The 22,244-nt window shown below is 36.4% G+C and overlaps 1 protein-coding gene across 3 annotated transcripts in view; it reads right to left on the reverse strand.

Moving 5' to 3' along the window:
* Positions 1–14,947: 14,947 nt before the first annotated feature.
* Positions 14,948–22,244, reverse strand: part of LOC150100772 (uncharacterized) — a 36,911-nt gene continuing 29,614 nt past the window's right edge. For 2 of the 3 annotated variants that reach the window (XM_090401198.1, XM_090401197.1), the window contains exon 2: positions 18,869–21,281. In XM_090401198.1, the coding sequence (XP_090257324.1) occupies positions 19,312–21,066 (1,755 nt within the window). In that variant the 5' untranslated portion in view covers positions 21,067–21,281 and the 3' untranslated portion in view covers positions 18,869–19,311. Of the gene's footprint in view, positions 15,202–18,868; positions 21,282–22,244 lie in introns of those variants that run through there. The other variant, XR_016549129.1, reaches the window with a different exon arrangement.

The raw sequence follows: 22,244 nt of genomic DNA on the forward strand, positions 1-22,244 counted from the left end.
AACATTTGGACTGGTGAAGTCGTAGAAATTTTCAGACAACCATTTTTGACTTTTCCCAGAGGTGTGGCAAGGGGCCGAATCCTGCTGCCATACATACGGCCTACCATTGGCTACCCTTGTTATCCAGGGCTTGACTACAGTTAGCAACTCCACGAACAAAGCCCGAATTCCAATGCCAGGGTTCTTCAACACCTGTTCCTGCAGATTTGCGAGGAATTCTGCTGTACGAACGCAATCAGATCGTCTGCTAGGGATCTTTCTTCTTGCTACATCCTCGTAGTCACCATTGCAAGTCTCTAGTTCATGCCTGATTGTTTTTACTGTATTCAGGGAGCATTGGGCAGCAGTCGTAATATCCTTATTTTGATGGCGGGCACGAATCATCATGATACAAGTTATTCTCTTCCATGATTCAGGTGGGTTCCAGCTATCCATCCTTTCTGACATCTTGTATATGAATGAAGAAGGGTCCAAACTTTTAAATGAAGAGAAGTGTGTGTTAATACATGTAACTTACGGAAAAATATAATTAATTATAAATATGTCAAATTTATCCCGAACACCCTGTATATTTTTAAAGATGACAATGTCTAGTACATCCGAGCTACCTGAAGGGCTGAAGTGGGTGGGCTCGGTAGGACCGGCCACAACAACAGATTTGAGCTTTGCAAAGTTGAATACTGTGTGGCCTTTGGTGTTAGTTGAAGAGCTATACCAAGCTATGTGTTTTGAGTTGAGGTCTCCGGCTATTATTATGGAGTCATTTGGACCAAGTATGAAGTCCAGATCTGTTGTCAGCAGAGGAATGCTCCAAGGATTATAAGCAGCATAGATCTTGAGACTCCCAGCGTTGCAGGTATGTACCTCCACACTGGTCACCTCCTGGTTTACTGTTTGGGGCTTGTCTTTTGTATTACGATTCAAATAACTCTTAATATATATATGGCTGTACCTCCACCTCTTATGCCAATTGTCGTTTCTGTACATAGTGTATCCACGGATGTTTGGGTTATTAGTTGGTCTTAGGTGTGTTTCACCAATCAAGATGATATCAGCACTGAGACAAGTCGCAAATTCTTGAAGTTCCAAGACCTTGTTCATCAATCCATTTGCATTCCATGGCATTATCTTAAGAGCTTTTGGTTTGAATTTTTTACTCATGACAGATGGCTGTTATAATGGTTTGAGTGCCTTGCAGGAATCTCTTTCCGCAAGAAGGTAAGAGCATGTTTTGCTGAATTCCTGCAGCATGGTAGCAAGTGAGGCTGTTAAAACGGATGTTATGTTGGAGCTTTCTAGCTCGAGAGATGTAGGAGGCTTAGTTCTTGCAGCCTCAGCATAGGTTTTGGTCATCGTTGTTCCATCCTGTGAGGTTGAAGGTGAGGTGTTTCGGACTGGGGGATGACCTGCTTGGTTGCTTAAAACGTTGTTACGTGGAGGAGCAAGATTGACTTTTGTTGATTCTCGATTTTTTGGATTGGAAAGGCATCCCTTGTAGTTGGCGGGGTGAGGTCCTCTGCAGTTTGTACAGCAGGCTGGAGTTGAGCGTGGCTTAGTGCATGTGATGGTCTGGTGTCCCTTGCCGCACTTCAAGCACCTGAAGGCTGCCTGACATAATTTTTGGGCATGTCCAAACCTTTGGCATCTATGACACTGTCCTGCAAATGCTCTTTTTCTAAGAGGCTCAGGTGAAATCTTAAGTCCACACACTATTGTCAGTTCATAGATCTGCTTTTGTGTGTTGCTTATTTCCACCAGCACCAAAGGCATTGGTCTTTTATCTGATCTGAGCATCCTGCTCACTTTTACTGGGGGACAGGCCCTGTCTGGAGAGATCAGTGCTCACATCTTCAGTAGTGATACCTTCAGCTATCCCACATAGAATCATCTTCAGGTTTTTTCTGCTGGGTGAAGTGAAGGCGTGGTATGGGACATTAGCATTGCCCATAAATATGGTCATCTGTCTGTAATTGATGACAGCAGTGGGTTGTATTTGAACTCCCTCATCTGAGTTTTTGGCCCACGAGAATACGTTTTGTTCTCTGAGAGCTGAGACAGGGATCCATTTTTCCTTATCCCTTAAGATGACTGGTGGTATCTTTTCTTTAGAACCATTGAGTGCTTCTATCCCTGTTGTTTTGGGTTCTTCATCATTGTTGAAGATTTTCCTCTTCTTTTGACCATTTGGAATTCTGCATCTGTTTCCAACGTCTGATGACTGTTGTCTTGGGATGTAGCATTTTCCATATTTGGGGATTGTGCAAAATCTGATTGCGTCAGAGTTATGGAATCTTCACTTATGTCATCCATATTGTCCTCTGTGACTGCTGTGGGGAAAAATGTGTCAAAGAGCTTGATTTTTCCCGGGCAATTATCACTCAGCAGCCTTCCTAGTCTGAGGAATTCCCTGTATACTTCCTCGAATTTGGTTTCATTCAGAAGTTTCGCCATGACAACAATAATTTAGAAATGTGTAAAGACAAGGAGAAAGAGTAGATATTGCTCAGGTGTCCTGAGCAGGTTACATGTAATCCTGTGTACTTTTGAGGGTCCAGTAGCAAATCCCGTAGACCCTCTCAGGTGTCTACCAGCAATAAAATACAACTAGTTATCCTATAGTAGGGAAAAGGAGTGTCACGAAATCACTTGGCCACAGATTGAAATCCTACCTCCCTAAATCCACCACTGGTCCTCATTGCGGGTAGGGCCTGCCGGCCATTAGACCTCTTGCATGTTTCAGGCAGAGGGGGAGACAGTAGGAAACAAACTGTGTCTGCGCCAGTGCAATACGCGTTTCGTGAAAAACCTTGTAAACAAACTAATCAGGCTCAGTCTAAAATAATACGTCCGTTCACATCAAAAGCCAAAATTAATCCTCCATGTTGGAGAGTGGGTGTTGGATGGTTATATATTTGTTATCAACTGGTAGAGTCAGTGGATTTCTGAATATCATTAATTTTTCTTATCTGAATTTAGGTGTATGGAGTTTTTGGTAAGCCAGTTTATGAGCAGATTTATGTCATGTTGCATATTTGTTTGGGTTATGCTTGCGTTATTATGGATGGATATTATAACTGCATCGTCTGCATATTAGAAGACCTTACCTTTACCTTTGAGCGATGGCAGATTAATATCGTTCGTGTAAATGTTGAATAGATTTGGGGAGAGTACAGCTCCCTGTGGCACTCTACAGGTTACTGGTAGCTCTCTACTTCCGTTTGACTGGATACATGTGATATGCTTTCTATTTTGAAGGTAGTTTGTAAACCACCTGTGCAGAGGCCCACCTATACCAACATGCCTCATCTTTTATAACAAGGTTTGATGTGTGAGTGTATCAAATGCTTTTAGTTAGATCAATAAAGACTACCATGGCAATTATGTTTTTGTCGATGGAGTCTAAGGCGGTATTAATTACGTCTGTAAAGTCTTCTAAGAGAAATGTTGTTCCCATATTTTTCTGAAAACGTATTGTGTTTTGAGGATAATATGAAAGTTCTCTGTATATGCTGTGAGTTTCTTTAGTATGATCCGCTCCATAATTTGATTGATAATTGGTAATGTTGCTATGGGTCTGTAATTGCTGATTAAATTTCTTTTTCCATGTTTGTATATGGGTGTGATTATGCGATTTTTAGCATATTTGTATCTGTTCTAAATATTTTATATATTAATTTTAGTAGGATAGCGCCTAAGCTAGTTGCATGTTGCTTGATATCCTTAGGTCTTATACCATCAATTCCTGGCCCTTTGTTTGGTTTGATTTGATGTATTACAGAGAGAACTTCTGCTTCTTTTATGGTTGGGAACCATAATGTCTGTTTTCATTGTGGTCCAAGTGGAGGATCACGTTTTCTGATTGGGGGAATATTTCTGTGCAGTTCTTGGATGGAGTCTACAAAGTATTGGTTAAAGTTATTTGCTAGTTGTTGGATAAATTTGCATCTTTCATGAAGCTGTGTTTTATGGTTTCAGATGCGGCGGTGTTTGGAGCACAATTAGCTCGTTGATCAGATACCAGGTTTGCATGTTGTTTTGTGTAGAGGTTAATTTGTCTCTGTAGTAGTTTCATTTTGCATTTCTTATTTGTGTTGTAAGGAGATTCCTTGTTATCTTATATTCAGTTTGTAAAGCTGTGTTATTTGGATATCGCTTTAATTCTTTCTGTAGAGCGTCCTTTCTGTGTATTTCTAGGATTAAATTTTGTGTTATCCAAGGATTTTTTGTGTTGTTTTTGAATGAATTCTGACTTTCTTTGTAGCTTTCTTATATATTTTCTCCAGTGAGAGTTTAATGTTGTTGTATAAGATATCTGCTGAATCTGATGCCATGTGTTCCCACTCGGTTTTTCTTATTTCGTGGTTGACTATTTCTTCGTATTGTTTTGTGTTGCTTTTCATCTGTGAGGCATTGCGTGGATATTGTCTTAGTGTGCAGGTTTAGAGCCGTGAAGTAATGATCTGCTACTTTGCACTTTATGACTGATGCAGTGTAACTGTTTGGTGGTGCTCGGATGTTTATATGATCTAGGCAGGAAGCAGTGATAGTACTGTATTTCCGAATATTTCTTCTCTAGTACATGATGTTATTGTTGGTATTAGGTTATACATGGATAGCATGTCTAGGTATTGTACAGTGTTATTCTAGTTTTCGTTTGCAATATTTATGTTTATGTCGCCGATTATCATTAGGTATTCAGTTGAGCATATTTCTTGGAAGGAAAGCCAGCAATTGAGTTCGTGCAAAAATTTTATCATATTTAAGTTTGGTAGCCTGTAAATAGCATTTAGTATTATGGATGCTGTCTATTACTGGTATTAGTGATTTCGATGCAAAAGGTTTCAGCATGCTAAAAAACTGATAGTTTCTTTTGCTATTAATTTATGTTCGATAAATATTAATATTTTACCCCCTCTTTTTTGTTTGGCAGCATGATCTATGTTGTTGGAAGCCTGGAATTTGAAAAGCAGTCGCTTCGTCATTAGTTATGGATACTTCTGTTAGGATCAATATATCAATAAGACCGGTGTAATTCCTCAGATAAGCCTGTAACAATAACCAATGGTTTCGGATACTTCTGATGTTAATATGCAAGATTGAGAGTCCTCTTGCTTGTACTGTGTTGTTTCCAGGTATCAAGGGAGTCAAAATTACAATTGCTGATATTCTGGTGTAATTACATCTATCTGATGGTTCACATTCATTTTTGTTGTGTGTTCAAGTCTTCTTTTTGAACTAATCTGGAGTCGTTTGTTTTACTCTGGCAGCCTATCTGTCTTCCGAGCGTTTTATTTTCATAGACTTTGAACTTTGTGACTTTCTCAGGAATGTCTTGCCGTCTTTGATCCACAAAAATTGATATTTTTTTTCTGTTTTTGCTTTTCTTGCTTGGTACAACAGATTCTAATTGAATGGTGTTAAATACTCAGATACAAAGATTGGTGTATTGTCTTGCGATGTGTTTAAGTCCTTGACAACTTGTTTTTTCAGTCTGCTGGCTTTTATGAGATTGTCTCTTGTGGACTTGCTTGTCAGACTAACTATGACTGGTGCGGGTCGTGACAAGTTGTTTTTTGTTCTTCCTGGGAATCCGATTTATGGTCTGAATATCATTATGCTGTAGGGGGGGGGATGTCAATTGCATGGCCTCTACTTTAAAACTACATCTCTGAGATTATCTGTGGATGCAGTTTCTGAAAGACAGTTTATGACAAGATCTTTATGTTAAATCTTAATAATAATAATAATAATAATCTGTCGTTTATTTCCTATTCTGTAGTTTAGATCTTCAAATTGGCTTTTCGAGGTTTTGTTAACTCTCTCTGGTGATTATTTCTTTCCTACTAGTGCATTTCCCTCGCTTGTCGAGGTTGTTTAATTACGCATATTTAACACGGCCACTGTATTATATTATGTCAGTCGACTTCGTTTTTCTAGCGGGATTGTCGTTTTGAGTGACGAAACACTCGAGTTTTCTATATGAAAAAAAATGTCACTTCTTGTATGATTGGCTTTTTCTTAGTCCATGAAAACTAGTTCCTGAAAATAGCATCTATTTATTATTTAGCAGTATATCTCACTGTTTTTTGTTTGTTGTTGTTCTCTTCTTCTCGGTAACACCAATTACTCATATACTGACACTGTACTTATTTTCTTCAAGGCCCACCTCTCCCATCATCGATGTTTCTAATACTGATAATACCTATTTTCAATTCTGTTGAGAATGCGTTTGTTTTACTGAGCTCTTTTCTTTATTTGCTGATTCCTTATCGAAACAGAAGTTTTAACTGAGTAATGCTTCAGTCAGCATGGCATGTTATAATGTGCCATTATTATGTTTCTGATTTAACCATCAGTTGTCCCGAATTGCTACCAGCTCATCCTTCTCTCTCTTCAGTACTAAACAGATAATAATACCTGGCGTGACAGGATAACATGGATAATAAACATTCGTGAGAATCCGTTTGGTGTATGCATTTCTTATGGACTTCACGTAGTTCTTTCTAGAGTAATCTAACCGGTTGTTAATGCCATAATATTTTTGTTGGTTTTATTATTAAGTGGATGTGTCCATGCACTCCTTGGAGGCATATTTCATTCCATACAATACCATTCATACTGTCTTTTTACAGTGAATCACTATAAAGAGCAATATGAATGGTATTATGTGGGATAAAATAATCACACTAACTTTAAGAGAATAAAAAATGCTTGGCATATTTTTAGTATCTCTAGTGCTGCCATCAAAGTACTGGAAAGGCTGGTTAAGAATTGCATCCAAAGTTGGGCAGACTGCAGTGGGATCTTCTACAGAAGACAACATAAGTATATTAAAGGTAGTGCTCGCATTAGCAATCTGCTCGTTTTATAAAGTGCCAGGAGAAAGAAAGGTGACAAGCAGTGTATTGCAGGATTCTATACTATAATCATTGTTATTGAATACGTATATTAATGATATATCGAGTCTTTGTGTGAAACTTATGCCAATTTAGGACAAGTGATAAGGAATGTAGGAGTTACATAATCTTTATAGGTTTTTTTGAAAAGATTGGCTATGTGAGCAAACGACAATGAACAGTTAGTTTAATGTTGCCGAAGTGGAAAGTTATATATTTGAATGAAGAGCATTACATTCAGTGTTATATTAACAGGAAGTTGTTTGAGATAATCACATTCCTAAAGTGGCTGTCATCACATCAAATAACAGCACTGTTAAATAGAACACTAACCTGTAAGAATATTTGTGCACAGTAATTTACATCCTGATTACTCTGCACAGATATCACCACCTGGATCCCAAGGATATGATAGATGGATGACAACTAGCCAATGAAATTTTGAGTATAAGGATATGATAAAAACATACAAATTAGAAGAGGTCTTATGATATAGAGACAATTCAGTTTGCAGCTTATCAGTGGCGGACGTAGAAATTGAGGTCATTATTGGAAACTGGCTAGGATGGTGTAAGGAAACATGAGGTTCAGTTTTTTTTTTCATGGTGGGGATGAGTGCGTGGAATTGTCTATCATGAGATGTAAGTGCATCTAGTAAATATGTTCAAGGAATCTTGAGGTTTGTTCATCATCATAATAATAATAATAATAGGCTGCCTGACGAAAGACCGTTTAATTATTATCATCATCATAAGGGTGCCTCCATGGAGTCTGAAAACATAACGGGAGACTATTTATCCATATCACAACTCTCCTTGAACCAATTAACAAACAAAGCACTCACAACTGACTTTGACAACCCATTCCACTCATTCACAACTCTCCAAGCAAAAAATCTAGTGTCATCACACCACTACTAACCACACTTTTATTCAACTTCCAGGGATGACCCCTTGTTCTGGTCCCTCTAGCCAAGTGCTGAAACATTTACCCTATTATTTATTTAGCATATGATGATACAATGGTGAGGCCCCTTTTTAACGGAGAAGTACGGCACCATCTCAATCCCCCTAATTCTATCCAGGCTCGGGACCAGCATGGCCAACAAATCAAGCCTATGGGTAGGTCTGTAATCCGTGTGTGTGTTCATGGGTCAGTATGTTCTGGGGAACGAAAAACCAGATTTTTCTGGTGAAAAAAAAAAAACCTACCTCTGGATGAGACTGGCTAACTCACCTTTAGTCGAAAGACCAGTATTCTTATACTGTTTTGTTCCAATGCGCATGCTCCAGGCACTCATGGGAACTTGAGCGTGTGATTAGTGCAAAGTTAGTGTTGTTTGTTCAGCTATTGAGGTTGTGTTGCTGCTGCTCACCAAATTACTATACGCATTGCGATGCGGCCCTCAAATTACCTAAGGTTGGATAGCCTTGCTCTACATGACCCTCAACTATATCCCATGCACTACTAACATCTTTACCCGCAGTGTTTTGTCATGGCACAGATTTATGCATCTTCCTAAGCTGATCTTAATAACCTGCCTTATTGTTCTACAAGGACTGCTTGAGAATATTCATGTTTTACAATCTCCCAAGTCAAGACCATATAGTCACTTTCACCAATCAGAGGCAATGTGATCACCTTGGTTATGTATATCTTTTCTGATCTTATGACCAGGTCCAATACTCTCCCACCCCTAGTCCCTTCCATCACATGCTTCCTTAAGTAATTATGTCTTAGTAGGTGTATAACTTTTATTTTCTTCCTGCCATGTGATCTTTCTTCCTTCCTTCCAGTCTATATCTCCATAGATGAAGTACCCAATAATAATCACTCAACCTGTACTCATTGTACTAATTTGGCAATGCAAGTCTTCCAGGTCATTTGTGGAACTCCCTGGCCTATAGCAACAACCAACTGTATATTTTGTCTTATTGGCCTTAATCTCACACCAGACTGCCTCAAAACAAGTCACCTCTCCTGCCTATCTCCAATTCTTTTTGGCTGCAATTCATCCATTATCATCAGCAGTATCCCTCCCTCATCTTTTCTATTTTCTCTGAAAATACTAAACCAACTCACATTCTATCCCTGTAACTACATCATCTGTTGTTAGCGAAGTTTCACTAATGTCTATAACTTTTGGCGAGTTGCACTAACCAATGTCAAAACCTCCTGCCTCTTGTTCCTGATATTTCTGGCATTAGTATACAGATATATTGTACAGATCCTTCTCTCCATCAAACACAGACCACAGATCCCACATCATTCCTTCTGCACAATCAACATATACACCCATTGGCTATCAGTGCTCTCCTCCTCTAGCTGTAACCATTACTGGCACATTATGACCTTTGTTGCTTTTGTGCCAATAAACTATAAATCATCCAACCAACCCTCCTCCTCAGTTCATAGCGACATAGGAGACTCACCTTGTCACTCTTCAGTTTTTTTGCCTCTTCTAACAACTCCTTTACATCCTCCCTCATACAATACATCTTGCCTCTCAATTCATTTGTACCAACCAAGACAATAATTTCCTTCAACTTACCTTTTTACATCCGATGGCATGGCTAATATCGTGAATTTTTTATACCTGGAAAACACTTTCCCTGAGTATTGTTTTTTTTTGTTCAGTCGGTCTTTATTGTTCCTTCAGACTACCTGCTTCTTTCTCTTCTCGGCCCTGCTAATCTGTGTTCTGGGGAACAAAAAAACCCAAGTTTCCTGGTGAAAAAAAAAAAAGACCCTACCTCCGGATGAGACTGGTTAACTCACCTTTAGTCGAAAGACCAGCGTTCTTACACCATTTTGTTCCAACGCACGAGTTGAGTAGAGGTTTAGTGTAGTGATGGAGACGGAGAGTTGTACAATAGGTGTCCTCCCGCAATGATTCTTCGGACTCCTTGGAGGTGTCACGAATAATAATAATAATCTCTTGCCGCTCCTGTAATTTTTCATTTTCACACTTTGTCCTATGAAGGATAACATTAAAGTCCGCAATTTCTTTATTATCGTCCATTTCGTTCTACTCTATTTCCAGAGCCTCATGTTCGACATTAATTGCATCATTTTCCACCATACCATTGATACTGTGCACTCTACTATTTGCTGCATTCTCATTTTTTCGACAAATACATTTCATACACACTGCACTGAATAAATTCCCGTAAATTCAAATCGACAAACAAACGCAGACTTTGCAGCCATTGTTTGTCCATGCATTGGTGCCATGCCGACAATATCGAATTTAAACAGCAAATACGTTTACTTACAAAATAACTAGCTCAGTCAATCCCACATTTAAAACAAAAATTACAATAAATTAATCTAATATTCTCAAATAAGATATAAAAAAGTCTATAAAAATAAGATATAAAAATCTATCTGTGATTCCCTAAGAGCGGGGACTGACTTCCCCTCAGTCTCCAAAAAGTTAGATAGGAATCCTTCAGGAACGATAATTCCAGCTACCAATACAGGGATTGAACCTGGGGACCTTTCAATCTGCAGCCGAATGCTCTACCACTGAGCTACACCAAGTTCGATTCTAGTCACCACCTGAAAGAACTCTTTCTACGCCTTTCCTTGACCAGTGTCTGAGTTAGCTGAACTCTAGCAGCAGCTTTTTTTTCCTCTAAGGTTTTTCATTTCATAAGCTCAAGATCGACCATATAATCCACACTATCTAATAATAATAATAATAATGTATATCATGTTAGAGACTAGACAGTAGCACGTGTCTATCATACTATTTATTAGATGCATCTGATATCACTGAGAGTTTGGGCCAGCTATCTGTGATTCCCTAAGAGCGGGGACTGACTTCCCCTCAGTCTCCAAAAAGTTAGATAGGAATTCAAATTACTCATAGTCTATTTTTTCCAGTCATGATAATAGAGATGAACAGTGGATCCGTTGTTTTTGGTGCTCCAAAAGAACATGCAAATGCTGAAAATGATTTTCAGCGAAAGAAGTGTATAATAGCTCAAAACAAAAATGTTAGGCTCAGCAATATTAGAGGAAAGTTTTCTAAAACAATAATTTTTACGAAAATCTGGCAAACAGCGTGTACATTTTTACAATTAGATTTTCAATGGTATCCAGTTTGAAAATAATTATTGGGATTCAAAAGTCTATGCTTATTTGTTTAGCATATATTACAGTGGTGACAAAAACTCAGTAGCCACATTACAGAACCAATACCTATGCACTGGCTACTGCATAATTCTTATGACTATCAGTATCCTCAAGTGCTAAGAAAATTGCAAAATTTCATATTCTAATAAAATACCAATCAGAGAAAGCATGCTAAATACTAATTAGCCAAGAAATTTTCTTAACATATAGATTCAGCAAATGAATTTCAAGAAAGTGATCTTTAGTTTCTGGAAGCGATACACAGGTCTTAGCAAAGAAAATTATGTGACTGCTCACTTTCTCTGTTGAACCTAATACTACTGATATTAGGCAGCAACCAGCCAGGAGAAAGGTGCAGTTCGTATAACAACAATCCTGCAATTGCTGAATGCCTTTCCCGATTCACTCTTCTGCCTTGAACCAATGACCAAATATACAAAATTGCATGAATGATGATAACTAGTTGCTAGCCTAATTGGTAGAGTAAGTTCAAATCCTGTCATGGGTATGAATTCTTGATCATCTTTAAGCTGGAAATGAATTTTATTGCTGAGCGTGATCATTGTTCCACTTATTGGAGATGTGAAGTGACATCATGTCTCTAATTTCATGAAATTTCAAACTTTCATGTTTGGTCTCTTAGGCAGGGTCTTGGCGTTAGGCAAAAAAGTATTTAAAAAATCTTTATCCATCCACAGTACTAATATACTCTAGGTTTATAAACTGTTAACAGATGGAGTAACACACACACACACACACGCACGCACGCACGCACGCACGCAGGTAGGTAATCTTCGTTTTATGCAAATTCACTTTTATGTTTTTTTTTTTTCATCTTTGTATCTATATATATGTTCCACCAGTGTCCAGGGCTGTATTTATGCACAGGCACATGAAGCTGTAATTGGGGATCCAGAAAAATTATGGCCAATTCAAGAGCCCCACACAGTGAGAGGGAACCCAGAAAACTTACCGCCTCAGAGCTGACATTAACAATTCCAATTTTGATATCAGGTTAAATACCATTTTCCCTCATAATGTGATCAATATAGATAATGAACAGAGAGGATAATGCACATCCTTATCTGACACCAGATTTAACAAGAAACCATCTTTCCCTACTTCATACAATTCTACTACTGACTTACAACTCAGATAAAGACAAAGTATTCCTTGATATAATGCTCCATTGACACCATACAACTGTAGCATTTTGAATAGATCTCTCAGAACCTTGTCATATGCCTTTTGCAGGGCTAAAAAACTCAAATACAGATCAATTTCTCAACTATTTGTAGTAAAGTGAAAATCTGATTCTAATGGCCTCTTTTGCCCTGAACCCAGCCTGTTCTTCAAAAAGGTCCCCTTCTACAATCCTTAACCGTTTCTCAAGTACACTTACATAAATCTTACCAGGAACACTCAGTACGGAAACACTCTGTAATTCTTACATTCAGTTTTATTTCCCTTTTTCTATATGGGTACTATGAGAGCTCTAATCCAATCATCTGCAATTCGTTCCTATCCAGGCATTCTGAACTATGCAGTGCAGCCACTGCAAGACTTTTATACCTCCATACTTGAGCATTTGTGGTCTAATATGCTGCCTGGTCGGCTGAATGGTTATAATAATATTATAATCTACTCCTGATGCCTTTCCACATTTCAGGCTTTTGATGACTTTTTCTACTTCAAGTATGGATATGTATTCCTGATTGCATGACTGTTGAGTAATTTTAACCACTGTGCTGTCACTGATTGTTTCATTTAGCAATTTTTCAAAGTAATTGCTCCACATCAAGAATATCTTTTTCTCATTTCCATGTCACCTTTATCATCTCTAATTCCTTTTACAGCACTTTTTCCTCCATTTCTGAGCTTTTTCAACAGCCTCCAGAATATTCCATATTCCTTGCCACCTCCTGATATTAATTTTCTATCTTCTTACCAAAGTCTTTCCATGACTTCTTTTTAACTAGTTTTACACAATGTTCAGCTTTCTTATATTGGTCTCCGTATTCTCTAAGAGCACAAGCTGACTTATTTTCCAGGAACTTTTGATATTCTTTCTTCTTTTCCTTTGTCACCTCTTTAACTTCCAGTGTCCATCATGGAGTTCTGATTTTTCTATCCTTGTAGACAACCTCACCACATGCCTCTCTGACTGAATCAATCAATGTTTTCTTCAGGGCTTACCAATGAATCTCCAAGGTTTGGTTCCTGTTCTCAAACTCTTTCATTTTTTCTTGAATAATGTTTATGTATTTGCTTTAAAACTTTCTTACATGTTCTTCTTTTCAATATAAAATTCAATTTTATCCTGCTCAAGACTTCACTTTCTGCACCAGTGAGAAAACTTCCCTATCAACAATAACATAGTCAATGAAACTTCTTATTCCTTCTCTTCTCTCCATGTGAATTTGTGCACATCTTTATGTTGGAACATTGTGTTAGTAATAACCAGTCCATGTCCTGGGCAGAAATCCAACAGGTGTTTGTCATTATTATTAGCTTTGCTCTTTTCTCCAAATTTTCCAAAAATATTTTTGTATGTCTGACAATCATTTCCTACTCTGCTATTTAGATCCACAACACGGACCAACTTTTTTTTCTTTGTGTCAGCTGCTTTCTCTAAAGTCTCAAAAAATTCCTCCACTTCTACCTTAGTAGAACCTTCTATGGGATCATAGGCACAAATAAGTCTCATTGTCCAGTTCCCATTCTGATATTGCCCACATCACTACTTGATATTGTCAGCCATTCAAGATTAGCCTTGTATGATTAGCCTTATAGCTACTCCTTCTTTTCCCTGATTGTTAGTAGCTGAATATAATATTTTGTATTTATTGCTTAGAAAGATCTCAACAGTGTTTGTCTTTTTTGTTCATCCCTATTACATCTATCTAGTACTTATTCAATTCAATTCCTCAGCCAGCTCCATTTCTTTGCCATTCAGGCTTCTTATGTTAACTGTACCGATCTTGAACTCTGGTTATGTTCAGTTGGGGGATGTGTTTCAGGATTTGTTCTAATACCTGACTTTTTGCTGTTCACCCTGGTTCCCTGGCAAAACAATGGGGGCCTTGTTTAACTGGGCAACGCCCCAGCCAGCATGAAATTCTGTCATGTTGTACCAATCAATAAAAACAGTCAGAGGTGTGAAAGAAATGGTGTACCCCATTTAATATTGAAATTTGCTTTACATGAATTTCTTGGAGGACATCCTCCATGTAAAATGGAGAATATTTGTGAACACTGCATTGAAGTTTGTTTAGCTGTTTTTTTTTTTTTTTTTTTTAAATTTCCACTTATTAACATTATTATTGTTATTCAGGTTATAAGCCTGTAGCATATTAGTACTGTGGATAGGCAAATGATTTTTTTTTTTTTTTTTTTTTTGTTATACAAGTTGTTGCTCAATACGTATCAAAAGGAGGATGGTTGGTGCAGTGGGGGGAGAGACAACTCATGGTACTTCTACATATGCACATATATGCCAGAATCAGTTTTAAGTATTATAGTAGAATTTGATTCCATAATAGGATGACCGATATTATTACTATTATGACACTTCTATGGAGTACCATGACTCATTACAAAGGTCAGTCACATGACATGACCCACCATCCACATCTATGCTGTAAAATCCACCATTTCCTATCTACAATTACTCAGTATTTTTTCCTGTTCATTCTCTAACTGATATGCCTGTTACATGAAGAAAACTGTTTCAAGAAAGGTGAGAAATCTTGCAACTTAACCTTCACGTGAAATTGGCTAACTTGACTATACTGAAAAACCTCATAAATATTCCCCTTGATGAGGGGAATATTTCTCCAAGGACACATGTTCCATTATTCTTCAAATCATACAATGGAAGGTTATTTAGGAACAGAAAGAATAAGTACATTTTTAAATCTATTACATTTCCATCAAAAAATTACATACATTATTACGAAGACCTGCAAATATTATTTTACATCAAATTAAAAATTTTGAGAAAGTTCAATTATCAACTGTTTTTTGAAAATTATATAGCTACTTTATACAACTTGTGCAATTAGTTGAAGCCTGCTAATCTTTTTGTCCTTTTTATTTTCTTTACAGAATATGACAATCATCTGTGGAACCATCTGACCTTTTTTTCAGTTTCTTTTTTTTCAACCTGACATATAAAAAGTGGTTGGTATTGCGTGTGTACAAGTTAGGAAAACGTATTTCATAAAATGCAGCAAAAAATAAAGAAAAAGTAGAACAGTAGTATGGCTACTTGCTAAATCACTAAAAATATGAGAACTGATTTTAAAAAAAAAGATGTAAATGGAAGACATTATAATAATAAATAATTACAGAGGTTACTTATCTAAACAAATTGTTTATTTCTGTAGAATTTTTGTCTATGTTTCATAGCCATTTTCGATACACCACAGAAAGAAGAGATATCACATGCTTTCAATTTAACTGTTGAAATAATCAACTGTTAAAATTTAACTGTTAAACTGATATAATTATGTATTCTACAGAAATACATAATTCATTTACATAAGTAAACTCCATAATTATTTATAATCATACTGAAAGGATGCAACCTGGAATGTTTTTAAATGAAGGTAACTCCTTCCTGGAAACTTGATTGCCCCCACGTCTCAGTTAAAACCAGTCAGAAAACAAATTTGTTACCAACAGACATAAGTTAGTTACAGAGATAATATTTTAAGGCAAAAGATAAGAAAACTAAAATGCCTGCCTTTCATTTGAAGTCTAAAGCAGATTCTGCTCAACCTCTGTTTCCATTTTATTATCAATAAAATATCCACTGTACTATTTTTTTTGTTTTGTATTTTTGTCTTAGTATGATAAACTGATATAAACTAAAAGTTAGGAAATGTGCATAAAACGTGTTACAGGTGTGTTTGTAATATTAATATATGTTACTTAACATATATCCACATGGTTAGCCTAGTGGCTGTGCGCTTCACAACCATATGCCTGGGGAAGGAGTGTCCTAGGTTCTATTCCCGTCGGTGACGTGAAGAGCTGAAGGATCTTCCTCAGCCATAGCCAAGTTAGCTGGTCTTGGGCATGGACAGTAGGGTTTTTTCCCAGTTTATCCTGGAGTTTTTCATCCCACAAAGCAGGCAAACCGGCCTTGAGAACTAGACACTATGGACGCAGAGCTGACCACCTTATCCTGTGAACGGTTTGAGGTCCAATGATTAATAAACCCTCGACACCACAAAGTAAAAGAGGGAAGATGAGATGAGATGACTTAACATATGAAATGATATCAGATCAATGTGAGATTATGTTTACTGGGTGCAATTTAGATCACCAAAGTCCAAGGGTAACTCCACTATATATGTAATCACTACAGTGAACTCACCTTATTATTATTATAGAAGCACCTTCATGGAAATTCCAGGATTATGGTAAGCCGGCCCACACTAACTGTTATTCACCTCCAGCAACTCATTTTCCACTCATTCACCACTCTCCAAGCCAAAAAATCTAGTTCTCATACCTTTACTAATCACACTCTCAACTCCATGGATGATCCCTTGTTCTCTTCCTATTTACCATGTATTGAAAAATTTCTTCTGCACTAATGTTATTAAAACCACTTTAGTAACTTAATGTTTCTATTATGTCCTCTCCTCCATCTAATATAATAGCTAAACTTTGCTATGCACAATCTATCCTCAGAGGTAGTATTGTACAGACCTGTCACCACTCTCAGTCACTAACTTAAGATCATTACTATCCACTATCTCTCATCTCCAAGAAAACTGGGCAACCAAACCTGTGCATAGGTAACAAGATGTAGCCATATCAAAACATTATAAAGAGAAACAATAATATCATCTCTACTTGTCAATGTTTTCTTCAATATTCAAGTAATCCTTTTAGTTATGTCCTCTTTTGCAATATGCTCTCTGAACCCTCAATGCCTTGTCCACCTCTACTCCAAATCTCTAACCTCATCGGTTTCCTGTAGTCTAGTTCCATCAATGTAATCGACAGCCTATAATCTTAAACTGTAAATCTACTTAAATCATCCTCAGGATCTCTATATTGCTGTATTAACTACTGCCCTCACAGTTTTGAATCGTCAGCCAGCAGTTAGACATTACCCCCAGATTATTCCCTATACCATTAATATATAAATTTAAAAAAAGCATGCAACCACAGAGTCCGATAGCCAGTAATACTTCATTTTAATAAAAATGAAAGGTCAGTAATTCATGGGAGATACACAAAAATTAAAATAAAGAAGATAAAGATTTAAAGTCAAATGGATGTTTACAGAAATTAAACAAGAATTGGAGATTGGAGATGAAAAAAAGAGATTACTGGGGGCGGGAGAAGCTACATCAGGAATATAAGGCTCAGGATAAGCAAGTGACTAGTATTACAAGGAGAGAAAAATTAGAATATGAGAGGTGACTAGTGTTGCAATCCAAGAATATACCCAGTGAGGTTTATTCGCTATGAGGCAAGTAGGAGGGAAAATGATTGTGGATGATTACCGTGCTGGATAGAGATGGAACTTGGATGGTCAATGCAAATGATATAGTTGAGCAATTTAATTATCACTTTATTAGAATATCCTAGAAGAATAAGGAGTCGTAAAGTGTTATAAGTGAATGAAGAGGATGTACTCTGAATACTATGTTAAATGTCAGTAAAGCTAGATGGAATTTTGCCATGTGTGTTATGAGAATGTGCTGTGGAACTGACCATACTATTAAATTGACTGATTAATGAACATCTTTCAATGGGACAGGTTCCTGGAGATTGCAAGGAGGGTAAAATAGTCTCACTACATAAAGATAGTGGTAGAATGGAGGTATCTAACTATAGGACTATTTGTATTCTTCTGTAGTTGTAAACATTTTGGAGAAATTTTGGTAAGAACTCATACACAGAATTGAGCAGATGAGGGCAATATTATTTATGCAGGCCAGCATGGATTTGTTAAGAGGCACTCTTATTTTTCTTACACCTTTTCCAATAGAGCAACAGGAGCAGTGGATGAGAGTAAGCATACACTGTTATTCTTATGGATTTTGCAGAGGCATTTGACAGGGTGCCACATGACAAATTGGTTTATAAGTTGCAACAAACAGGTTTGAGTATCAGGTTAATGGACTGGATTGATAACTGGCTTTCTGATAGCTATCAGAGAGTTTAATATGGAAGAGCAGTATAAGGGAGTAGGAAGGTTACAAATGAAGTTCCACAAGGATCAGTACTGAGATCATTATTGTTCCATCTTTATGTTAAAGATATTGTCACAGGGCTATGGAAGATATTCAGTTGCACATGATGTGAAGCTTGGGAGGGTTATCAGTAATAGTGCTGATGTTTTGACTCTGCAAGAAGGTTTTGAATAAGCTAGAAAAGTTTGTCAAATGAAAGGAAACATCAGTACTAGTCAATACTTTGTATTGTCACAGGGCTCATCAGTACTAGTCAATACTTTGTATTGTCTCTACGGTGAGTCTTGTGACTCCATGGATATCGAGATAACAATAATAAATAGAGTTCTCAAATGTTTTCATCCATTTGCAAGTTGTTTCTGTGTAAGGATACACACAACAAAGGTAAATGCCTGCTTGAAAAGGAACTTAAAAACACTAAAAGAGCAGTCAAGCAGATGAAATGATAAAGAAAATAAAAACACAGATTCCCTTAGGATGCACACTTAACTGGCAGTACTATAATGAGATGATATTTTACCGTTATTCTATAAATATACATTCTACTGACACATAGAAAATGAAATTTCCAGATACTTTTTTGTTTTTTTTACTAAAAGCAACATCCAAATTGCCCACATTCTAAATGACACAAGAATAAGCATGATCATTACTTTTCTACATCACAAAAATGTAATTATATTAAAAATCATGGTAATTATGCAAGGTTAGCATAGATTTAAATACTCCTGTATACATAATTTCTTCTATGGTCATACTTTTATATCCAGTTTTTCCAATCATACTATGCACAATTTTTAGATTATCCTTTCAATTTTACTAATTAATGAAAAAGCCAACATCACACAATTTTTCCTAAGAGGTATGGTATGTGGCAATTTTCAACTTATACTTCCTTACATGTATATGAACTTTAGCATTCAGATGAATGAGATAAGTAGATAAGATCATTTTATTAGATGATGCATAAAGTATTTCCAAGGGCGAGAAACTGTGACTGATGACTCTTTAAACAAAATTTCTAAATGAATATTTTACTGCATGGAAAGTTTTGGTTACAGAAAATTCTCATCAGTCTTCTCACAGAGCAATTTTTTCTTGCTTGTGCGAAATCCATGTACAGTAAATGGTACAGATGATGGAATATTTTTCTTGTAGGTTTTGTGCATAAAATGTTCTTTAATAAGATGAGATTTACTGTGAACAGTAAACTGCTTTTTTTGTGTAAAACACATTCCACAAATTTCACAAGTGAAAGGCATTTCATTCATATGTATTCTTCTATGTATTAAAAGAGAATGCCGTCGCAAAAATCCTTTCCCACAAATCTCACAAGAAAAAAGCTTATCTGTGTTAACTTTATTATGTACAACCAAAGAATCTTTCTGCATAAATTTTTTGCACTTAGTTTTATATGTAAATTCATTGTCCGTTTTATAGGTTCTCACATGACAATCTGCAAATTCTTTTAAGCTTGTGAATTCGATTTCATTAATGCCACACTTATTCATAAAATGTTCATCTGCATGATTATTTTGGGAGTCCATAACAAACTGTGAAAATTTTATATCGCCAGCATTACAAACAAAATTTTCATCTGTGTGAGTCATACTATGTACACCAAGTGAATACTTTCGTGAAAATTTCTTTCCACAAACTTCACATGTAAATGGCTTTTCATTTGTGTGAATTTTTCTATGTGTACTTAGATTACCAGATTGTGAAAATTTCTTCCCACAAGTTTCACAGGTAAATGGTTTATTGCTTTTGTGAGTAGCCATATGTACCAGTAAAGAATTATGAAGCACAAATTTCTTTCCACAAATTCTGCACAGAAAAGGTTTTTCATTCAAATGAGATTTGCGATGTTCAAAAAGCTGTTCTGAATGGGAATATTCAGCACCACATGTTTCACAAACAAACAATTTTTCATCTGCATGGCTCATAGCATGTAATGAAAGAGAATATTTTCGAGAAAATTTTTTCCCACAAGTTTCACAAGCAAAAGGCTTTTCATTTGAATGAGTCCTACGGTGTACACTAAGATTACCTGACTGAGAAAATGATTTCCCACAAATTTCACAGCTAAATGGTTTATTATTTTGGTGTATCCTCATGTGAATAGCAAATGCATTTTTATGTAAAAATTTTTTCCCACAAGTTTCACACAAAAAAGGTTTATCGTTTGTATGTACTTTAACATGTGCAGCCAAATGCCCTTTCTGTGAAAATTTTTTCCCACATGTATCACAAATAAAAGACTTGTCACCTGAATGAACATTAAGATGTATTGTTAGATGACTTTTACGTAAAAATTTTTTCCCACAAGTCTCACACAAATAAGGTTTCTCATTTGTATGAATTTTTAGATGTTTGACTAAATGTTCTTTCCGTGAAAACCTCTTTTCACATATGTCACAACTGAATGCTCTATCGTTTGTGTGAGTTGTCATGTGTACAGAAAGATGATCTTTACGAAGAAAATTTTTACCACAGGTCTTACACTGAAAAGGTTTGTCATTTGTGTGAATCCGCATATGAAGAGCAAGCTTTCCTGGACGAAAGAATTTCTTTCCACAGATATCACATCCAAAAGGTTTATCATTTGTATGAATACTTCTGTGTTCTATAAGATTGTCTTTCCGCACAAATTTCTTCCCACAGGCATCGCACGTAAAAGGTTTGTCAGTTGAATGAATTCTGCTATGTTTACTAAAATATGCTTTGTCTGAAAATGCTTTCCCACAAACCTCACAGATATAAGGTTTTTCATGTGAAGTCATTTCATATGATTTTGAAAATGGAAACATTTCTATTAATGTTTAGCATACACCACTTTTTTTTTTTCTTAGAAATTCTAATAATTTTAGAAGAATGCTTTAACACATACACTAGCAAGAAAGCTGATTTTCTGTATTATGTATTCATAGGAAAAAATTACACTTCTTGCAAGTAAGGGGAAATGAAGAACCAGGTTTGCAACTTTGACATATCCTTCCTTTATATGATTCTATAATTTCTGAGCCTGAAAATAATAAAAAAGAAGAAGATAAAATTCATAATCATTACATGAAAAATCACTGCAGCAATGAAATCTGAATTTTCAAATTAGAAACAAATTTTAACAAATTTTAAGGAATGGTTAAAGTACAAAATGTATATAATATTCATATCTAACAAAAATAACATTTCTGTTTTCTGATAGCCATACCAAAAATTTTATATCTAATCTCTGCAAGAATGATTTCAATGCACTGGAAATTTTTTTTAAATTCTCAAAACAATCTGTTGAACTGAAATATTATTATTAATATTTTATGGCATCTCCATGGAGTCTGGAGACTCATCGTGGGAGACCCAAATCAATCATCACACACACAAATCCTATCAGACCTCTCCTTGAATTCATTCACCATCACAGAACTCACAACCAATTCTGGCAATCCATTCCATTCACCACTCTCCAGGCAACATCCCTACTAACCGCACTCTTACACAGCTTCCACGGATTGCCCCTAGTTGTCTGAATATTTGTCACATATTAAAAAATTTCACTTCCATCAATTTTATAAAACCCCTTTATCGTGTCCCTTCTTTTCTGCATATCAACTAAACTATGTAACCCACAAACCTTTAACCTATCCTCGTAGGGAGTATTCCACAAACCTGTCACCATTGTGGTCACTTATCTCTGAATCCTCTTGACTACCTCCTAGTCCCCAAAAAACCAAGGTGGCCAAATCTGTGAGCAGTAATCAAGATGTGGCCAAATCATAGCCTTATAAAGAGGGATAATAACTTCCTTATTTTACTTGTTAGAATATTTTTCAACATCCAAGTAATTCCTTGGGCTATTTTACCAAATTTTGCAATATGTCATCTGAATTTCAACTCTTTGTCCTTTTTCAACCTGAAGTGCATAACCTTACATTTTGCAATATTAAATTGTCAACCATTATCCTTTGCCCACAATGCTAAGTGATTTAAA

This window comes from Typopeltis vanoorti, chromosome 12, assembly GCF_054136105.1.
Source record: "Typopeltis vanoorti isolate ZY-2024b chromosome 12, IOZ_Tvanoo_1.0, whole genome shotgun sequence".
Classification (NCBI taxonomy): Eukaryota; Metazoa; Arthropoda; class Arachnida; order Uropygi; family Thelyphonidae; genus Typopeltis; species Typopeltis vanoorti.